The 23,669-nt window shown below is 38.2% G+C and overlaps 1 protein-coding gene across 5 annotated transcripts in view; it reads left to right on the top strand.

Moving 5' to 3' along the window:
• daam2 (dishevelled associated activator of morphogenesis 2) overlaps nt 1-23,669 on the top strand; it is a 107,922-nt gene that overhangs the window by 40,792 nt on the left and 43,461 nt on the right. For all 5 annotated transcript variants that reach the window (XM_032546778.1, XM_032546779.1, XM_032546782.1 and 2 more), the window contains 2 exons: nt 10,212-10,301; nt 21,127-21,201. In XM_032546778.1, coding sequence (XP_032402669.1) covers nt 10,212-10,301; nt 21,127-21,201 — 165 coding nt within the window. The remainder of the gene's footprint in view (nt 1-10,211; nt 10,302-21,126; nt 21,202-23,669) is intronic.

Consider the following 23,669-nt stretch of genomic DNA (forward strand, 5'->3'; position numbering starts at 1 on the left):
GCATAACTGTTGCATACTACAGCACACTTGTAGCGGTCGTGTGTAATCTTTCAGCATTCAGACAACTCTATCATAATTAACAGAAATAAACACCCGGAATACATAACTGTGTGTAATGACTTCATGTCATTATGAATTTAACGTTTTGAATTGAATCATCAAAACAAATTAACCTGCGTAGAAGAATAATGTGCGACATGCCTTTCACTAAAAGCAGAATTTCTTACTGTTTTCCTTCTTGGCTTGCAGCCCGATAGTTTGCGTGTTGCTCATTATCCTGAACAAATAGGATTAGAGGCAAGAATTAAAATGCTTGGGTCTTGCGGAAGTTTTCTTGATGGTTGGCTGAGGCCATGCCCCAACCCCCATCCTCAAACTGATACGAACACAGTGCACATCTCGTGCACAGATCACACTTACTGGCAGAAGCTTAGCGTTTGTACCAGTGCCAGATGGGGATCGTTGTGCCGACATGTGCCCAGGCAGTGGAGAGAGATCAGGGCACAGCTGTCAGAATGGAGAGCTCTGAAGTGAGTTTCAGCTGTCATGCAAGAACAGGGCTGTGTTGTGTTTGTCCGTTTGCTCACTTCCTGTCTCATGGTCTCTGTCAGTCTTGTCTGATTTCATCGTAGCACTCTCCTTGCTTCCCTTTGGCCTCGGATTTCCTGGTTTATACTATCCCTCCCAACATTATGTCTAATGGTGTGCCTGCAGGGCAGCCTACGGCATGTCTAACTTCTCAGAGAAAACTAAAAGTCTGTCTGCAGGATGTGTTCCTTCACTGTTGATTTAAATTCAGGAAATATTGAAAAAAGTAGATTTCTTTTTAGCTAACTGACAAGACAGACAACAGGTTTGCATTGTAGGCCTTTATATGTTGTAGAACATATAAACTATTAAACAACAGTGTCTGAAGATATTTATTGTCAAGATTGAAAAAGATGTAGTAAGGAGGTTGCAACAGTTATACCATCATTTGCCTCAGTGGATTTTTTTTTCTTTTACATAAAGTGGAATACCGTCTGGCCTTGCTGAATATGTAAAACAACAGTTTGCGAGTTCACATGTGTGATACAAGTCAAGGCTTTGCAGAGATATTTTTGCGTCAATTCTGCTTTGACTGTAATAAAAAAATATAATAAAACAATCAGAAACTGTTTTGAGTTTTTCCTGCCTGCTCATCATATGGGAGCATTTAGCCAAATCACAGGAGCAATCCTCGTGGTTAAGAGGACTGAACGACCCGTGGCTTCTTCTGGGGTAAAATTAAGATGAAAGCAAGACAGATGCCTAAGTGAGGCGGAAGAAAGCCAAAATTATTTGCCACCAATTTATAAAACTCCTGAATTTTTCTTTCCTAACCAAGAAAAACGAGAAGGTTTTGAAACATTGAAAACATCTGCTTTTTTGGAGAAAAAAAAAAGAAACGGCTTTCCATACTTGTAGGTTACGATCCTCTCTTGCTATAAAGTTTGAAAAGATAAAAGGAATTTCCGGTAGGTCGATCGCCCAGTGCCTGTCAACTTAATTCATGTCTTCTTTTTCCATGACCTCTGCATGAACATATTTTATGAAACCAAGGGCACCCGGCTTCTCGATGTCTGTTTCACCGATGAGGCAGCAGACAACATGACACAGTTTTGACAAGTCATCCAAACACTGGTTTAACCAGACCTCTTAGAGACAGCTATCCTGGGTTCTCTGTTTGTAACTTAAGCAGAGAGCGGATGTTGGGAAGAGAAGGGCAGGAAGGACAGAGAAATAATACATAACATAGTGAGTTTCTATGGAAACGGGAGATGGGGATTATTATTTTGAAAGTCTTTCCTGACTAGGGGAACAAGACTCTGTGGACTTTTTGAAATGGGATTGACAGATCTGGGCCAAGTGAAAAAAGTAAACCACCTACATGTCTCATATGCATAATGGGGTCTCTTTATACTGTGTCCGAAGGTGACACGCTGCACAGTCAGCAACCACTTTATTTGTGGAGTGGGGACAGGGAGGGGGAGGGGTTTATAAAATAAAATTTAAATCTGTAACTTTTTATGCCTTTTTTGTTTATTCTCAAACCAAAAGTAAATTCCTTTTACTTATTGGGGAATAGAAACCATGTTTAACTGCATAACGTTCGCCACATTTACATTATTCTGTCCAATATATAGTCCAGTCAGTTTATTCGCCACAGGGGAATAAAGTCAAGCACCTTGGCATACATGCTGCCTCTGCAAGCATTTGCCCTGGAGTGGCTTGTTCTAAAAATTCAAGCCATAAAGCAAAATCCGTAAGGGCATGCATAAATGAGTTTTGTGTGGAGATCCACTAGGATGAGTTATAGGGGAGACTGATTCAGGTCACCTTGTAGCTGTTCTCACAAACTTGTGAACCGCCTTAGCAAGAGAGTTGAAGCTATTATAGCTCCAAAGAATTGCACCAGATTATTAAATTTAATTAATGTTCATCTGTGTAAAGGGTAGTGACTCAAAACCTTTGGTTTATGTGATGCCAGGAATTCCATCATATTGTCCAGTAGCATCTTTTTTTTTCTTTGATTGCTTTTTTTAAGTGAGGTTATCTACAGAGGAATGACTCAGAGTCCTAAGATCCTCACTGTCCTGCATAGATCTCAAACCATTGCTTTAAACAAACATGTCTCTTTTGCGTTTTGCAAAATGCACCTGTATGACCTGTGGGGCCGGCAGTGAGGCAAAATTGACATGACATATAGTCCTCGGCCTGTACATCAAGAAACTACTGTAACAAGAAAAGCATGTGTGGTTTCCATTCTTGGTTCTCTTGTGTAAACACTGAAGTGTGTTCTGTCAGATGCAGAGTTCAGCCTGGAGAAAGTGTTAATAATAAACCTGCCTCTGAGTTTGTCATAAACCCAAATAAAAGCCCAGTGCGAACCTGGAAACAATCGCTGCTGATCGTCACAGTGTAAGCATCACTTCAGTTAAACTATACATTTTGCATCTGGCAGCAGCTGCCTGTGTTGTCGGTCTGCTTTTTGGATCACAGCGCACTTTTAAGCCCCCCCCCCCCCCCAAGAACTTCTAGGCTTGCATGCATAGTTGCTATCTTGGCCATGTGTGAAGTCTGGCGCCACACCAAGAAACATCAACAGCTTTATTTTTGTTTGTCAGGACCATTCCCTCCTAATACCTTTTATCATCAAATGAGCGATTGCTCTCGTGGTTTCTTAATTTAAAGTGGGTTTGCCTGCATAGGTCCAGTCCTTTGGTTCATTTCTCATTGGTGGCAGCTGAGTAAACCAAAATGAACCTTTTGTTTCTACAAAGAGAAGCCAAGTGTGAGGTTGTTCAGGGACAACTACGCTGGCATTTACGCGCCGAAGCTGATAAAAATGAATGTTTACTGTGGGGAAAATTGGCATATGGGAGCAATCTGTTGAGTCGTTCATAAAGATGTAAAGGATGAATTTCCCATTTCTATCATTTTTTTATGGTATAATGCTCATATATTATGTCCAACATTTTTAAAATATAGGAAAGAACAAACATGCGTTCTGTCCACCTGCGATGATTTGTTGCGAAGATGTAGCGCACAGTGTATCTGCCAAATTGAATCAGCTCTACTAGGCCAACATCTGGATTGTACAATACTCACAGACACGAGATTAATGTTTGCTCTGCTTTGCTCTCTGCCCTCTTTTTCTCTCCGTCTGTTTTTGTCTTCCCTTTGCTCTCTGTCATAATTTAGGACAACTTTAATCCAACTGTTCTGTAGTGGTCCAGCTGTGGTCCAGATGCGTAATCATTTACTGTATCGTTGAGCAGTGACCTTCGGCAGTGTCCACTCTGTTTTCTCTCATAAGAAAAATGGAAAATGTATTCCTGACGGTAGTGATGGTAGAATTACCATTTCTGATCTAAAATGCCAGGAAACTGTTTGAAACGTTTTGAAACATAAATCTATTCCCAGTGTTCCATGCTGTGTGACTTTTGAGCCGGACACAAATCAAATCCGTTGCATAACGGCAGGGAATGGAAACGTTCTCCTCCCTCTGGGCAATGGGAGTGAGTTTCCTTCCCTGTACACACCCAGGGATGCACCCATCGTTCCTTTCCATTTCCCTCCCTTCCTTCTCTTGCGATTCTAATTTTTTAACGTTCTCTTCCTAAACTGCTGCAAAGCCAGCCCTCACTGTCCTGAGTCAGCCCCATCATGAATGTGGCCAAAGCTTGTTTAGAAGAGAGCTGTCTGCTAGAAGTTGCTACTGTCTGACTCATCGGAGCGGTTATGACTCATATAAATGCTTCAGAACAAAATGTGACTGAGCCTTTATTAACAGAGTCAAAAGACCAATGGTAGTATGGTGATTTTGATTTTCCCTATTCACTTGAAGTTAATCTTTGAGCTTTTTTGATTGTCATTGTGATCTTTTTTAAAAAAATAAATAAATAAAGGTGATGTTATACAAGGTCTAGTAAATGAAACATGTGAGCAAACTCACTATAGCTTGTTTGGGTCAATAATGACCGCTCCGACTTCCTGTAGTCTCCCTGGGGGTCTAATATGACTTCCTGCCTGCTTTCCCCTGCCTCACTCATGCAGGGTAACCTGTACAGCTCATGAGTCTGTTCTCCCAGCTTATGTTGCTAGACTTAACAAGAGGAAAAGACATTTGGGTCCACCCTGGAAATGCCACTTCACAGACATGAATGCATGAGAGAAGATGTCACATTTCCCATGTATGTGAAGCCACAAGTATTTCCAGTCCACAAAGACACTCCCACTGCAAAGCCTCACACCAACTCTCGCTCTGATTCTTCATTCCTCAGGATCTGTGTCAAGATATCAGCTTCCATCTTAAGCCTACATGCAACTTCCAATGTTTTACATGCAAACCTCTCTTTTATCAAATGTGTTCAAATTTTTAATCACCTTTCTGTCCTATCTAAGTGTGTTGTTGTATCCAAGTATGTTCTCCTGTGAATTCACTGTATAATTAAGATAGTTTGCGAATGTTTTTCCACTAACTATGACTTTTTACCTTATGGCTCACATCATTCTGCTTCTCTTCAAACAAAACCTTGCACCCCTAGCAACGACGTGTAAAAAACATGTTGAAATTCTTTATCAAATGTAGAAAATGCAACTTCTGTTTTAATGTGGAGAAGAAAATCCTCAAAAATTTAAGAGAGGGATTGTTGGATGATTTAATATGAGGTCATAGAGAGACAAGAGTCCCGGTCTTTTTTTATACTTTCTGTTCTTCAACTCACCCCACAGGTGTAATGTAGGATTTAGGTCTGCGGACTGAGATGGTGATTAAAAGAAGTGATGGATTTGGCCATATATTGTCTATTATTGTCTTACTGAAAGGCCCAATTATGACAGATTTCAATTTAATAATAAAATCTACCAGATTTTCAGTTAAAACTTCCTGGAGTTTTAATATAGACGTTTCTAACCATGGTTCTAAGGCCCCACCAGTCACTGGTTAAAGACCTTGTCTTTAACCAGTCTTCTTTTGGACAAGAACCATTCTTCAATCAATCAATCAATCAAATTTTATTTGTATAGCACATTTCAGCAGCTAGGCATTTCAAAGTGCTTTACATCATTACAAACAATCCTGTATTGATTCACTATAGGTCAATTTGAAATCTGGAACTCTTTGGTGTTTAAAGAGTGCAGCATCAGGGAGGATATGCTTATTTGGCTTCTCAAATCGGGATTAGCTTAGCTGCCGCATATAACATAGTGAAATGGTGACGGTGCTGACCTTATTCTATTTTTACATTCCAAAAGACAGATTTACCAACTCAAATGAATCTTTTCCATCACAAATCCTACAATTATTACAATAAGCAAGAACAGTATTGCTGGTTTTTCTCCTATTTTGGAGCAATGCTACAGCTTTCTTTTGCCTTTGTAAGTGTACCAAAGACTAAATTTGTCTAATGCTGTTTAGATTTTGAAACTTGCTGCATTGTAACTCTGTCATATATTTTTGAATTAAATTGGCTAAACTGAGAAGCCCACAAGCATTTAGAAGCAGGAAATTAAGTGACAGAAGAGATTTATCTACAGCGAACATGACGATCAGATCTCACTTTGATAACCTTTAAGAATAGAGTAACATTATTCAGCTGGCAGCTCTGCATGAAATATGAAAGGATTTGGAGGTATGTACTTTTCCCCTTCTCAAGCAGCAGGTGTAACAATATTAGCTTTGCTTTATGTGATTTCCCAAATGAAACGTTCTGGTGTAGGAAGGAGGCACATTGAGGGAGGTATTCTGCTACAAAGAGAAAAGTCTTGGGTTTTGTTTTGGAAGAGTGAAGGAATTACCTGTTTTCTGGGTGCTGCTAGGGTCATGAGGTGCTCCATGTGATGTAGATGTGATAGTGGAAACTGTTTGAAAGGTGGGAGGCAAGATGGAAGTGGAGGAAAACTGAGCAATGTTACATAACTGGAAAAAAATAAGTACTCCAGCTGCAATGACGAGAACATTATCTCCAAGTCCTCATCCATAACTTAATGTTTTCTTATTTTTCTGTTGTGAATGCTGACTTGGAATGTTTCAATCTAACAATAAGTAAATTACAAATTTTGTGTATCTCAATAGTGCCTTGCCTAATTCTTTTTTTCCCATTATCTTGCTGTCGTTGGTTTTTTTTTCTCTTGATACCTTCTACATACCTACTATGTAACTCTAAATTTCCTTGTCGTATGCAATTCGCCTAAAACATTTAATGCAGTACACCGCAAATTATTAATGGGGCAGATCTCAAAAGTATACTCACTCCTGGTAGAATGCAAGACAAATGCAATACTGATAAATCATTTCATCAATGAAATGAGACTTAATGAGACATTTATCCTGCCTGTTTCAGCTGAAAAATAAATAAATTTAGTGGAGGTAAGTAGTGGATTGCAGAAGCACACACTTAATATTATACTTATTTGAAGCTCTTTTTGCTTTAGTTTTACCATTCAGCCTTCTGGAGTTCCCACCTACTGTTAGTTATAGTGACGTTCACTTGTCCTACTTGGATTTTCCTTTGCACCAGAGGGCTCTTTTTGTACAATGGTATTTTTCAGGAAAAAGAGGCTTTCACAAATCATGGCATTACCAGAATAAAATTGAAGCTCGGTGTCTAGCCAGAGTTCTAAAATAAATGTTGTGGAAAAAATGAGGGCATTGCCTCATTTCCCTCTGTGAAGTACCTGGAGAGACTGTGGAAAAGTGATTCCCTAATAATCTTGACAGATTTGGAGAACTTCTGAGAAGTTAGGCCAAGTCGAGATGTGTTATTTGGATTAACTTCTGTCAAACAAGATTATTGCTAAAAATAAGTGTTTCAACAAAGTGATAGTTTAAGGGTGTTCTGTCTCATCCATTGTTGAAGTCAAATTGCACAGAAAAAAACACAACAGGTGGAAAAAGTTCAGAGTTTTATTGTGGCCAACATTTTTTACATTTCTCAAAATACATTTTATCTGGGAGTTAATATTTTCTATAGAAGTACATTGTTGAGTTGAAACATTAAAACAGACAGAAACTAAAGAAACTTGGATACTTTTTTCTCTTCAATGAATATGTTCACAAGAGTTAGAGCGTTGAAATGTAATTGACCTGGCCTACTGTTATTTGAAAAGCAGGCAATCACCAATTCATTTAAAACAGAAAAAAACATCCTTGAATGAAATTTGATGCTTTTTACCATCTAAAACTACATTAAAATTTAATTAAAATCAAATTTGGAGTGAAGTTTCTCTGTCTGAGCTTCTTTTTAAAGGAAAGATTTAAGCAGAAGCCTGTATTCATGGGGTATTAAAAGTATTCAAGAAAATTATAATTACATTTAAGCCAGTGAACATTTAAAATATAGGTAACATTTAATGAACAATAACAATGACAGATGTGTGACGGATTTGGAGAAGTGCAGCACTGTTGTTTTCTATATCTCAACAGCGTTTAATCTAAAAGTTTGGAAATTACTGTATATGCAGATGATCCCTTGTTTTAAATTCCATTGAAATTTTTCAGGTTCTCTGGGATGTTTTTGATGCAGAAGGTTGTAACGTTCTTGCTGTTTAAGTTCCTCAGTATTCATCTCTCACATTGGTCCCACCATGTAAAAACCTCAGAATGGAGAAGCCTTAGTAGTAGCAGGAAGGAGAACACAAGCTGCATAGGGATAAGATGCTGGCTTAACCACCATCTGGTCCACATCCAGGGGTCTCATTCTCACAGATTCTCACCGGCTCAAAGAATTTAGCTCTTCCAAAGAGCAGCAGATCTGACAGCGGGACTTTGACCCTGCGACCAGGCAACGGGCCAGAGAAGAGCTGAGTATGGGGAGAGAGGCCTGTGCTCACGAACGAAATCTGTTGACACTAAGGGACACTGAGACAGAGATTTAATATTCAGCTGCCACATAATGGCAAGTTTTACCCTTGATCTTACATTGTTTTAAACTTGGTGGGAGTCTCTGAAGTCCTGCTGTTAAAATGAAAAACAGTCTAAGATTCTACAGCTTCTTTGTGGTTTCTGTCTGTGTTATACCCCATTTTAAATTCACACCCCTCAGATATTTTCCCTCTCTACCAAAAGCCACAGCAATGCTTCTGCTGGTTATCCCATTGAAAGAAATGGGCCAGGGATGATGTCATTCTTCATAGTGTCAAATTCTTGGAATTTGGGCACCCTCAGCCTTCACTGCCAGCAGAGTTGTTGAAAACAAACTCTGGGTGGAATAAAGGGGGGCCCACCTCTGTCACCAGTGGCCATCTTCATCCTGGGCTTCCTTGGAGGCCCACTGCCCGTGCCTGACGTCATGGTAGCAAAACCATTATGAGGAGATTAGCTTGAGTTGAGCGCAAATCGTCATTGGCAGAGCTTTTTCTCTATTACTTTTTTCTTGTCCCATCAGTTTCCACATCCACAGGTTACTGTTCTTTAATACAACTCTCTGTTTGTCTGTTATTTGACTCCTCTCTTGTCTGATTTGTTCATCTTTGTTTTTTAAACTTTGTTTTTCCTCTCTGGCATGCAGGGACTCATTTCCAAGGTTCATATGCATTTCAAAAGGTGCAGGGGCTCCTTGTACCAACACGAAGAATTGAGACGAGCGGCAGCGTGAATTTTAAAACGCTCTTCTGTAGTGAGCGGAGCGTGTTCTCAGCCAGACCATTAAAGCTCACAGTGTAAACCAAATGGCTCCGGGTCACTTCACCCTTGCCAATTTCTGTCCCTGTTTCATATATATATACTGGCAATGCTAGGCTTCATTTTTTTCATGTCATGCCTGTAAACCTTACCATCTGAATTGATGCCCTTTTCTATTGTGTTATTTTTCAGTGTTGGTATGGAAATTATAGTTTCCTATTTTTAAATTAAATGAGTTTCAACTACATGTTTTGCATGATAACATTCTGCATCCTTTGGTTTGTTATAAATGGTTATTTGAGCTACTGTTGACTTTCCATCTTCTCAAACCAGTCTGCTCATTACACACTAACATTGACATGGCATTTCTGTCCACTCAAGTGCCAAGACACTGGATTTTATTGGGATTTTTCTCACCATTCTCTGTAAGATCAATAGATTGTGCATGTAAGAATCCCAGCATATCAACAATGCCATGGCATGTTCAAAGTTATTCACTTCCATTTGGGTCACTTTTAACTTTAGGAAGTTCTCTTCACCACATCTATATGCCTATTGGCTAATTGACAGTTAGCATTAACAAGCAACTGAACCTAATAAAATAGCTAGTGAGCCATTTGGGCCAATAGCCTCAGACATGCTCAATGAATGGATGGATCTATACAACTGACCTTGTGCTGGTAGCCAATTTTTACTGGTGCCATTTAAACGTTTTTACCTAAAAGTAGACTACGAGTACAGAACAGAAAATGACTTTATATTGCCAGCTGTAAAAACGGGTACAAAGCATTCTCCTGGCAGACACAAACAGATGCATTGTAATCCAAAGTGTCCAGGATTAGACCAAACCCCTTTTTATACCTAATAAAAAGTCAGGTATGGAACGATGAAAACTGTAAAAGTGAAAAAGTGCCAAAGCAGTAAAACGACTATAACCCAGAATTGACTAATCCATGTATACATTACAATGTGTCATTTTTCTGTGTCACAGCTTTCTCAATTATTGTTTTCTGCACATTTCTTTGTGCAAGCTGTTAGAGTTAAACTTTTTTCATTGTTTTTGCAGGATGAACTGGACTTGACTGACAAGAATAGAGAGGCCATGTTTGCACTGCCCGATGAGAAGAAATGGCAGATCTACTGCAGCAAGAAGAAGGTGAGTTAGCCTGAGATTTGTACTTTATCATACATCAACTCTGATCCTCTGGCTGGCCTTCTGTTGACTGGCTGCCTGAAGCCACAGTTTAGAACCAAACGTCAACCTTCAGTGAAGGGGGGGAAAAAAGCATCCCCTCACGGCCCACATTTCTGCTTCTAATTTCTTCTTTGACGTAAACATGTGCACGTATTGCAGTATTGTTATAGGGTGTGATTGTTTTTGAAAACTGCGGTGGGATTGTGGCAGGACTGAAAAGTCCATTTGTGCTGCAAGCTCTCCTCTCATTGTTGAGCAAGCATTTTACTGAAACTGCTAAAGAATTGTGATCATACCATCAGAACTGGAGAGTGTCTTCTTTCGCCCTCTCTTCAACCCTCCTTCTAGCAGGAAAACATCCTAATTGTCTTCGATCTGTTTTTCCACAAGACCTCTGGTCCAAGTTTGTGGTTGAACATCCAAAGCATTATGCTTGAAATATGATGACAATTCTTTATCAGCCTTCTCGCTCGTGAGTAAATGTCTATTGTGTCTTTCTGCTTATTTGCTGTTGGAAAGTTTCTACTTTCCAAGCCTTAGCTTGGATTGGTGGGATATGTTCTGACAACCTTTCGTAATAAGTAAACCAATACATTGTTTTTTTTGTTTTTTTCTTGCGTTGGCACACGTTTGTGAGCACCTGCATGTGTACTGACCTGGACTGAGTTTCACTATATTAACCAAAAGGGAGCAGAAAGGTTGTGGGATGTTTAGAGGGATGTCAAGGCGAAGATGGAAACTGGAAGGAGTATAAGCAGGAGAAATACACAAGAAAAATACAGTCTAACTTTTATTGCATTATGATAAGCTGCTGTGCCTTTGGATGCTCTGTGCTTCATCAAAGAGGATTGGATTCTTGGCCGAATTTGCAGTTGCAAACCCACAGTACAGTTCAATAAAACTTCTGTATCAGTTATTGAGTAACTCACTAAGGCAACCACAGACTTTTATGAGGACTGTCTGGGCTGTAGCACAAGGTAGTGGAAATAAAGTTTTGGCAGCAGCCTGGGCACTTTGGATCTGTGTGAGTCTAAGCCAGGTTCATAGCTAGGATATATTAGTTTGTCATTCCACCTCCATCTCTCCCAGTCAGAAATCATTTCCTCTGCAAAGTTTTGTGTCTAGGCCAGAAAACGAAGAGCTAAACCAGGGTAACAGTGAACAGCGGAAAGCCGGAGGAAAATCCAAACAAATCCCTCATTCATGGAGAGAGTCGTTGCACTGAAGAATGAGAGGGAGAGACACAAAACAAAAAAACTGGGTTCAATATCAGATAATAATCTGCTTTGTGTATGTTTGTGCAGCCAGGGTGAAATGAAAGTTGCCCTCACATGCACAGCCTCAGACAGGCATGAAAAATAAAAACGCACATACAAGAAAGGAAAATTAAGCGTTGCAGGTTATGCAGAAACAACCCATAAGGGCACCACACAGTAGAGCTTTATGTTTCACAGAGTGAACACATGACAGCAATTTGAATGGGGACCAACGTTTTCCTTGAACCGTCCTGCTAAAAATGAACACTGGTTGTCTTGTGTGCCTCAGTGAAGCGACGGCTCCAGTTGTTGTGGTTAAACTATTCTTTGAGGTAGGAACAAAGAAAATCTATCATTATCCCGCTGCCAAGCAAACTGCACAACACATTTACTGTAAAACTATTAACACATTTTAGTTTCCTTTCAGCATATTCTCGTGGACTCCACAAATAGGAATTTAATTTGCAATATCAAAATATTTATGTCTTAAGAAACCCTTGCCTTGCAAACCACATGCATTTTGATATGTGGAGCTTCAAAGATATTCCAACAGATCTCTTGACTAGAAATGTTTGTGCACTTGCTTATTGTGTTAGTTATCCACTTAGCCAGCGGCAATGCAGCAATGTTTTCTAAACTTCTGTTAATTCAAATCAAGCGTTTTAGTTTAACTTTAGTCCAAAATTAGAGTGAGGAATTAAAATAGATGACTGAAAGCTCAGAAGGAACAAGGTGACTTTGCTGTGCTTCATTCAGCCTTCCTGTCGTCTTGGGGGGGGGGGGGGGGGGGGGGGGGGTTTGTTTTTTTTGCTTTTTGGTTTTTTTACACTTTTCTGCAGCCTGAGTGAGCAATAGACATGTCTCAACACATTGTAAAACCTAGCTTCTTACACCTCTGTGCTTCCTGTAAATTTCATCCATTCTATTTATTCTGTATTAGCTATCTGTGAGTCATCTTTACTCAGTAAACAACTTTCACACTGTACAGTATATTGTTGTTGTGGGTGGCATTGAAACGGATCAAGCTGAAAATTGACTGATTCTCACCACCTGAAGATTTTTCAGTACGTTGCTAATTCTTCCTTTATCTCAAAAACCAGTCAGTTAGTTTGGCCAAGCTATTCAATGCTGATTTTATGAGCATATATCCATTCACGGGAAGTGTTTCTAAACCAGACTTCCTCCAGCATCTTGTGACAGGGAAGGTTTGTTTAGTTTGTTACATGGTTGCAAACAGCTAAACCATAAATTAGTTACGTAGTAATTCTAACTTGTGAACACAATCACACGAACCCAATTTTGGTCCATAAACCTTTTGAGTGAATGAGTCATTTGCTTTAGCGTTTAGAAAGCTTAATTGATCTAAATCAAGTTGCCGTATGGCTAAACCACTAAAAGTTTTTAGCAATTACAGCAATAGTGACAAATCGTGATCTGAATGAGACTGGAAAACTTCAAATATTAAATATAAACGTGTAAATAATGAAGATTTACAGTAAACAGCAGTATTAACCTTAGTTAGTTAACCATTTGTCTTGCCAAAGCCAATACACCATCTCATGTCTCTGCCACAGCCAGAGGGTTTGGCTGAAAATAATGGTTGCACACCTGTCTCATGTTAATACAGAAATGGCATCAGTTTAGCTTTTATATGAGAGTATCCCATTCATGCCTGTGAGGGTATGTACTTGTTTTTGCATGACTTGCATCAAGTCGCCTGCAGGTAGAGAACACGATGTAACATCTAATAGCTCCTTATAATTGTCCAGTGCTGGAAGCCAAGCAGGGTCTCCTGATTTTCATTAGTCGCGCTGCACTGACACACAAACACACACTTGTGTTTTCAGGCCACGATCACAGAGCGAGTCCCTGACCAAGCTACAACCCCAATTCTAAAACCTTAGGGGCTTTAGATTATTTAAAACCTTAAATAATCCAATGAAAATCAGCTCATAATATGAAGCTATTTTTTTTTGTATCTAAAAAATTACATTTTCTGTATGATGCCAGAAACATAGTATAAAATATTGCATAAGAGACAAATGTTTCCCAAAATTTAAAAACTAACTTTCTATTTGTAAAGATGTAATTAATTTCATTATCTGCTCTTCCAAATATTTTAAACCAAGCCCATGTAATGAGGCTATAAATGGTTTTAATCCTTTAATCAAAATGGTGCCATGATGACTGGCATGATATTGCTACAGGCAATTCCTGTACAATCTGATATTTAGTAGAAATAATTAGAAAGGGTCATCAGACACAGTCGACCACTTGCAGAGACAGTAACTTCATAGAGTTAGGTAGGTGGTGAGATGTGGGTTTGCTTGAAAAAAAAAGTCTCGTCATTCTACTGTCAGAAATGTGAAACATATGCATGTTGCATTGGACCAAGGTTGGAACTAGTGTTTATACTAGTGCACTTATACTGGTAAGGTTTAGGGTTGCTCAATATAGTCCACACCCTTGTAGAATGATCATGTTATTCACCAGATGCTAATGACACCCTTACATCTTGATATCTGAGTCTTTTCATCACACTGTGTCAAACTGCTTCCCCATTAATTTCCATCACACGGATTACAAATTTACTGCTCCATGGATAGGCTGAGTGACGAGTCTCATGCTGAGGTCTTTTCATCCACAATAAATCCATTTCCATCCATATGTATGTTGAATCATTCAGTCTGCTAGACCTGGCAGGCTTTGAAGTATAGCTTTATGGTCACTTCTAATCTAAGAGAATAAAATGGTTTCTGCACTGAATTGCTGCTTCTATCCAGACCAACAAGAGGCACTCTCACACCCAGTGTGTATTGGGTCATCACTTTCAAATCTAATGTCTAATTTGAACTCATATTTTTGTCATGCAGCACAAGCACATAATGTTTTTGGATAAATGCAATTGTAATACACTTGCAAACACAATATTTATTTTGTTTAAAGTGATTACTTTTTTTTTTTTTTTGCAAGTTATAGAGACAGATGTTCTAAAAAATGTTCTCAATTTCCTTTCAATTTCCTGTATATGGCCCTGAAGCATACCTCACTTTATCCCACATCTCAAATACCGATCAGGAATGGCATTACATAACACAATCTGACTGTTATTACAGCATGGACCGAAACTGGAAAATCACTGAAAATTGTTGCTGATAATGTCTAAATATTGAGCATGTGGACATTATCTTGTCACTCACTGTGATTCGTGGCAAAACAATCACAGTGAGTGATTGCAAAAAAATGTTAACCTTTTCTATCTGTAAAAACAAAAAGGAAAATAAAAAGTGTTAGACTTAACAAAATATTTAGAGATTCAATATCCTGTCCATTTCCCAGCTCTTAGGGTGAGTCCTCCAGGTTTTGGTGGACAAATAACACCTTGGAAAGTTGGTGGTCCTCGTCATTCCATATATGACAGGATCATATTGTGATTATGGTGACATTTTGTGCTAAGAATTTAGAAAAATATTTACCTTTCACTTTAATTAGGAATGGAAGGCATTTGGCTTTGTTTTGTAATCAATATGATGAGTTAATATTATATATAACTGAATATCATAGCAAAACTAAGTATAGTTTATTTTTTATATAAAGACAAGTAATAACTTATTTTATTAAAATGATTGCTGTCCTTTTCTTTCATTTTCCTTAAAAGTGTCTTTTGACTATAGAGATTCTTTTATGCTTCTTAGTCGGAGAATGACAGTACTAGTGAGCTATACTATTTATTTTACGATCAGTTCTTTTGTTCATCTCATCTTTTCTAATGTAGATTAAAAATACAGGGCATTGACATTTTTAACAGTTTCATATTATATAATCTGTCCTCAATGTAGACTTTAAGCTGTTTACTTTTCTATGTCCTGTGTTTAGATTAGACTTTAATATGAGTGCATGCAATATGAGGACTGCTTGGATTCAATATTTGGTAGAGTGTAATATGTACCTTCAAATCTGTATTCCCACTTATCTTTGGCCATTTGGCTCTCTGCTTGGCCTTGCCTCCCACACCAGATATTGATGTCAGTGACCAAGATGCTAATGCTCACAGAGAATGGTGGAGACATCATCATGATGATAAAGAAAGTAAAGAGTGAGGGAAATTATGTTTGACTGTTTTTGTTATTTCATTATTGAGCAGTAACATTGAAACTGTAGGTTTTTACTGATATCACACATCTTTAATTTGGGTCAAGACAACCACAGCACAAACTGTCATGAAGTGCGGGTGGTGTTGGTGGTGAGGCAGACGCAGCGGACCCAGGTATGATGAATATGGTGATTTTTTTAATGAAAATAACTAGTCCAAACAACGAACAGCAGGAACATGGACACACTGACGACGAATAAGCTAACATTGACGAGGACCCGACGAGGAACAAAGAACACAGGTGGAGTTAAATACATGGGAGGGTAATCACAGAGACGAGACACACCTGGGAACAATCAAGGGGAGGACAGGACAACGAAGAGACTTAAGGACACAGAAAACTCTAAATAAACACAGAAAATCACAGATCCTGACACAAACAACTTTGAATGCATGATGATTTGTCAAAAAGAAAATTAAAATCAGCTCAGATTTGTTTTGTTTCCTCCAGGAAAAATCTGACTGGTGCATCAAGTTTTTAATTAATGGAGATTTGCTTGGTGCATGTTGCTTCTTGCTTGTGTCTTATTATTATTAATATTAAGGAGCTCTATTGAGGGTTTTAGAGTTAGCTGCAGTCTTTAGTGTGCAGTGTTTGGACTACTCTGAGCCTTTAGATGGCATCATTGTCAGAAAAGGCTTTGCTTATTCTTAATAAAACAATATCCATTTGATTTCTTTCTTTGTTTTTCCTCTTTCATTCTGAAAGAGAACTTTAAGACTCTTCCTGAAGGACCCCACTTTACCTTTGAAATCCCCTCTGGGCCTCTCTGAGAACATTGGATCAGAATCTAAAGCAATCCATCCAATCCCATGGCAAAACCAGAGCACTCTTGGGACATGTTAGTGTGTCTCTCAGAGTTAATGTGGAGTTTCTGTTTCTTTATACAACTGAACGAACGATTGCGCGTGGTTGTCTTCCAAAGCTGGAAATCTTAACAGTTGTAAAGAAACATTTGTTTGAGTATGTGCTTCTTTAGAGGTGTCTGGGGCATTATATTATTTCTTTGTAATTTCCTCACTTGCTGGTCATCATCTAAAAGCGAGACTATTTCCTACAGTGAGGCAAACTGTAAAATCTTTCCACATTTCAAAGTACTTTTCGTTCAGTGCTACCAGCTGAGTAGTTGGAATTTCACCTCCTGTTGCTCCTGAAGTTGTGACTTGAAAGCTATATGTGCACCAGATTCTTCCAGGCTGTGAGCTCAATTATTTGTCAGCGAAACCTCTGAGGGGGTTCAGAATGTTTAAGACAGCTTGTTACATGACAGCGGGGAAGCTGGAGTATGTAATTTCATCTTTTCTTTCAACAGGTGCCTTTGCAAACACAATAGTCTGCCAAACAGACAAAGAAATATGCCTGGATGTTGGTGTTAGCCAGGTATTTGGGTCTTCGGGGGCGCAATATTTTCCTCACCAGATGGTTGTAATAAGTAAAACACCTTGCAGATATATATACTTGATATGCTGTTGGGGATTCCTGTCTTTCTTTGCTGTGTCGCACGCTGTAAATCACATTTAATGTCAGCCGACATAAGGAATGTGTGGTCATAGTGTGTAATTGTTGCAGCAGAGTGACGGGGTCGACCCTAAACTGCTGCAGCCTAACGCATGACCAAAAACACTTTCTGCTTGTGGAAGACCATCATCTGCACTTCACTTTTCAGCTTCAGCTGTTTCTGAAAGCAGCTGAAAGCAGGTTTTTACAGACACCGTCTGCCATTAAACCAGATGAAGCTTGCTCTGTTTTCAGTCACTTGGGATTAAGCTAGTTTTAGAATATTGAGAAAAACCTCTTTAAAAGTTAAAATTCAGAAGTTTTATGGATTGTAGTGCCTTCAATTAATTTGGAAAAAAACATTTTTGATAGCATAGAGGATGTTGCGGCTTCATGAGCTTCTTAGTAATTCATTAATTAATTTCTAACATTTGAATAAAATAGGAGCAAACTTATTTTAACATTTAGACCACTTTAAACAGTTCTTTCCCCCCATTGGTCCAGAACTTACACTCAGTATACACTCAAGCGAATTTTGCTGTAGATCTAACAACCGGACTAAGACCCACTTTTTCAGATGTGGGTCTGAAAAAGTGACCCACATCTTTTTCAGACCCCCAAAAAGTGGTATGATTCCACTTGTGGAAGTGGAATCATACCACTTCCACAAACTGTGGTATGATTAGCTTCCGATATGAAAGCAGACATACTACAGAAAATATATTTTGGATTTTACGAGCCATCATTGCTGGGTAAAAATGAGGCCTTCAGTCTTACTAAAGCTACTGCATGATACTGCATGATCTGGTTGAACTGAAGTCATACCTGATCATATACAGTTTTCTGCTTACTGTTGCCGGCATCCTGTGGCTCCCAGAGCATCTTGTCTCATTCATCTTGCAGCTCTCATTTTCTGAGGTCACTGCAAAATTAGAAATATTCCATTGTGAAACCAGTGTTTCATGAGCCGCTCTTGACATTCAAAATGTTATTTCTGTTGTAATAACAGCTTAACTGTGCACAACAGAAATTTAACTTATCTCAATCTTGAAGTTTGTTTTTTCCAGGTCTGTGCTCTGTTCCACTCCCATCATTTTTGTTGAATGGGAGCAATGATTGTTGCCACACCAAGCAAAAAAAAGTCTGCTTTTGGTCCGAACTAAACAAGCAGATCAGGACTTTTCTGGTGCTAATACACCTTAAAAAATTAAATAAAATAAAATAACGAAGACATCAAGAAGAAAATTTTGTCGAGCACAAGTTTGGTTCATCCAAATGTCATTTCCAGATGGCTGAATATTTCCATGTTCATCGTTTCAAACAGTCATACACAAGTATAAACTCTGTGGGGTAATAAGTTGAGTTCTGTGTCCAAGAGACACAAAAATATGTCACACAACAAAATACCTCATGAAGGTATTGATTTATGCTGGTAATAAAGTGTCATCCACACTGAAACAAGTCTTGTACAAACATGGGATAAAAGGCTGCAGAGTGAGGAAGAAGCCAATTCCCCAAAAGAAACAAAAAAAAGAAAAAGTTTGTTGTATAATGAGCACATTCATGCATCTACTCTTCTAAGGCTGAAGTTGGTGTGTTTCATTTGTTCCAAACACCATTCAGCTCTTATCACACAACTTTAATACCTGTCATCAACTGTTATTACTTTCCAGAGTGGTTTGATTGAGCCAGCAACACACAAGAACTGACTCTGCATCATTTCACCACCTAAATATTCCATTATAAGGACCTAAATTAAGGAAATGTGTCGACTGATATGACTAGGACCCTCTCAAGCAAACCTTGTTATCCTTTTTAATTTGTTTTGAAACGTGGTGACAATTATACTGTACATGTAGTTGCCAAAATAAATGTTTTTGGGTGGCTGTAATTTGGCCAAAGGGTCATGGAGGGGCAGTAGTTAGATTGTTAATCTAAGCATCAGAATCTGTCTGGCATCGTGTCCTCAGCGTGTCAGCATTGGGAAAGATGGCCCAGCTTTAAAAACACAGGCTTAGCCGCACAGTGAGTTTTATTGTTTTTGTTTCCTTTCAGCCCTTCAGGGTTGAACCAGCTTTCTGGCACCGAGTGCTGGACCTCAGAAACAATGGTCATTACAGGGACTGAAATGTACATTGACTAAACTTGTACAGAGTCCAGGAAAGCTGGAGCCTTTTTCCACAATCAGAGGATTTGCTGATTTTGTTGCTCATTATACGGCCGAACTTAAATCTCCCGTTTTAATGTAGACAATTAAAGGATGTTATGTCTGAGGGAAAATCAATTAAGTGGAATTTCATTTTGGACTTTGACCGACTTGATCAGCAGAAAGGCTAATTTGCTTTAACTGTGTGGTGCTACGTTGCAAATATCGAAGCAGCATGTCATTAATTTTGATTACAGAGTAAATGGATTCTTGCTACAGCATAAACATGCTTTCAGAGTAAATAAAATTGTTAAAGTAGAAATGATTAAATGGACAGCCCACCGATTAAACTTTTTCAAATTTTTACCCAGGTCTCCCTAGAAGGGTTACTGGTCTGTTTTTACTGAAAATATCAAGAGATGGCTGGAAGCTGAAACTTGGATAGTTTTGTGTGAAGGGAATATGAGCTTATCAAGTGGTCTGTAAAAGAGTATTAGCACTCAGTAAATGACAAAACAAGCTCGTTAGAAAGCTGGAATCAGTCACAGTTCTAGTTTTCTCTCTGCATCTAAAGAAAGCACAGATTTGTTTGCAAAGTCTCAATGTCCCTATTAGGAATATAATCTATGGTATTGAATGCTTTGTAAGAGTAATAATGCTGCTTGAATGTTTTTACATTTTGTCTCATAAAGTTCAAAGTATTTTACTTGGATTCAGTCATGTGAATAGTGTTCTTCATAGCTTTGCTTTATCCCTGCTCTTGTTCTGTCTTAATGCCCCTTTGTCCTCATGTGGCTTCTTGTTCTGTAATCTTCTCTAACAGTTTTCTGAGGTCTTTGCAAAACAGCAAAGGTGAACTCTGCTTAACTTATAAAGATATTTGGTGTCCTTGGATTTCATTCAGGAGTAGTAGATTAAAAGAGACTGAATGCATATGCAGGACACAATTGTTGTAAATGTATTATTTATAAAAAAGGACAATTTTATATTAACATTTAGCGCTATTTTCCTCTATCATATAAAAAAAGAAAAATGCTTTAAATATGGAAAAAAGAGGAACATTTCAAGTAGTAAAAATAATTACTTTTTCTTTAGCTTGAATTAATGTGACTATTTCCAGTTTTTGGAATAATATTTGTCCAACATTGCAGCTTTAAGGACAGGGTCAGATTTGACTGTGGAATATGGTCGTGATTGCTTTTAGCATCAAACATACCTAAGTTAGACAGAGCAAATTCATCACTAGATGAAAGAGCTATTGTTTAATTTCCATTAGGAAGCTCTTTGTATTTAGACAGAAAATCTTTTGTACAAATGATACAAAAGATAATCATTTGTATCAATAGCTTCTTTTCATTTATTGCTCAAGATTTCTTTAAATATAGCTTAAGAAAAGCAGCGCCACTTTAAAGAATAAAATTACCAACATCGACTAGCAAATACAAATGAAAATAAATTACTTTTCCTGTTATTCATTTTCATCTTTTTATAAACCTCTCTAATAGCTGTCAAGGCTCGTTACTTTAGTGTGTAAGACAAGCTGGCTTATGAGTTGATCCTTGAGCATACAAACAATGGCTTACTGTATGCATTGTACTGATTGTGATAGAAACTTCTGATTGTGATCTGTGCTGAGACAACAAATGTTTTAACATGATCAGTTTATTTTCCTGTTATTTCATCATGGCTGCACTGTAAAAAAAAAAAGCTTAATTCTGTTTCTTTGTGTTTAGGAGCAAGAAGACCCCAACAAGCTGGCTACCAGCTGGCCTGACTACTACATAGACCGCATCAACTCCATGGCCGCTGTAAGTTACACTTGTTTCTGTCCTTTTTGTTTCAGTTTTCTTTTTCCTATTTAAATTTGCACATACAATCCTGTTCAAAACAAAATAAATCTGCTTTCAAATGTTAGGTTTTGTGTATCAGAACATAACGAGTTGATCTCCTTGTAAAACAATGTAATTTGCAACAGGGACATTGAAAACCGTTTCTAGTCTTCACAGTTCCTGTTCAGTTTTTGCTCAAAAATTACATTCCACCCTTCTTCATCCCCCAACCAAGCTTCATCTCAGACTATAAAATTTATTGAATATTAAATAGCAAATATTGACACAATCATGTCAAGCACGGTGGTGAAGGTCTGATGACTGTAGGCCTATTTTGTTGTCATATGATATGGTCACCTTGAGGTTCCCAATTTAGTTAATCCTGAACTTCTTTGCAAAACTAACTATTCAGGAGTGAAATTTGAATAGCTGTGAGAGAACGGAATCAAGGGGTTGCAGTGGCCCAGTCAAAGTCCAGACCTCAACAAAGGTCTAAATGAGCTGAATAACCATTGGGAAGAAGTGGACCAAAAATGTTGCCACTATATATACTATTCTAGTATAGTATATTTTAGGGTGTACTTTCTTTATACCCTAACATTACATTCTTTTTAAAATACCTCACTTAATTTAAGCGCTCTCCTCTCAAGAGGTCACTGCTCTCTCAGCCATTCTTTCTCAGACATCTCTCAGGGTGAATTTTTTATCGTGTCCCTGCTGACCGCTGATTGCACTCACATGACCGCATTCCTTCTCTTTGACCCCCGCATTCACACACGCACGCACACCCCCACCCCCACGCACAACATGATGACAAACAGGCCATTTAGACACTCAGCAGTTCAGTAAGTGGGAATAACTGTCAGCGACCCAGAGTCAAGATGACAGTATATGCTGTTTTCCAGCCAGTGTAGCAACCAGTGAAAACAGCTTGACACCATAACAAACTTCTCTTCTGCAGCGAGTTCATTGTCATTTAACGTGTGGCTAGTTTGTGCTGTTGACCTCTCCCCCAGAGTCCTTATGTGGACGACATGTTGGCTCCAAAAATGTTTGGGTCATAAAACATGATATTTTAGGAAGCTGACATGTAAGCAGGAACTTTATAGATGAGCAATGTTGATTGCAATTTTTCCACATTCTACTAAACTTGAGATTTGTTTCTTTATTCTTGCGAGTCTTTCCAAGTTGTAGATCAGACGACTGTTTCAATATGATACATACAAATCAGTATGAACAATCAGACAAAACATAATGAAATAATGTTGATTGTCATAAAGTTCTGTTTGCATCCTTATATATTTCTTTTGTTTTTCTCACAATTATTTTAGGCCATCAAATGTTATTTTAGGTTAGACAAAAATAACCTGTGTAAATTTAAAAAAACTTTTTTTTCAAATGGTAATAGTTCGTTATGTAAATTGGTGAAAAAAAGCCAAACCAACCTGACCCTATGTGGAAAACAATTACCGTAGTCCCCCTTAATGAAATCAAGAATTAACTTTTAGAAAGTTTTCAATTTTACTTGCCACACCAAAGTTTGATTACAAATTCAGAAATCACTTAAATAGAGCCTGTCTGACAACATGAAGTAGGCTGAAAGTTCTCAAAAAGCAACATAAGAACTGTCTTTGACATCTGTCTGGGAGGGGTTACAAATCTATTTCTAGTACTCTGGGTTTCCATCTAATCACAGTAAGAGACATTATTCACAAATGAATAAAATACGAAACAGTGGGCAGCATAGACAGTGTTGCTTACCAACATCAGCTTGTGAATTGGTGAAATGACTGAATGAAGTATAAAGTGCTTCATTCATATTTGATAGAGTATAAATGAAGAAAGAATTTAAAAAAGAAGAAAGAAACCAGGTAAAATGAGCATAAGTGGAGAGTACCACAGTGGAAACCACTACTAACCAACACAAAGACCTTTCCCAGATTTCCCATAAAACATCTTAATGACTCCAAAACATTCTGTGGAGTGACAAAACACAATTGGAGCTCAAGCAGACTTGCCTCATGTAGGAGGACACTGATCTAAAGCAGACAGGCACATCCACCTCCGAATAGCTCTAAAAAGACCATTAGTATGTAAGCAGATTAATGTATACAACACTGTGCACAGGTCAAAAACCACAATGCAATATAAAAATGACTACATATACATTAAAACAAACAAAAACATCAAAACAAAGGGGGTAAAAGAAAAAATAAAACAGCAGTTAAAAAAATGAAGACAAATCATACAATCCCAAAAGTAGTTAAAAGTCATCCTGAATAAATGGGTCTTCAGCTGCTTCTAAGAAAAGCTCAAATTATCATCAGATTATTATAGTCTGACATTAAAATGTATGTGATCAGAAACATGAAATGGTGAAACAAAAGCAAAAACACACATCTGTAAGTGGACAGTTGCTTTTTTGGGCAATGCATTTTTCTCATGCT

This window comes from Xiphophorus hellerii, chromosome 19, assembly GCF_003331165.1.
Source record: "Xiphophorus hellerii strain 12219 chromosome 19, Xiphophorus_hellerii-4.1, whole genome shotgun sequence".
In the NCBI taxonomy this organism is placed as follows: Eukaryota; Metazoa; Chordata; class Actinopteri; order Cyprinodontiformes; family Poeciliidae; genus Xiphophorus; species Xiphophorus hellerii.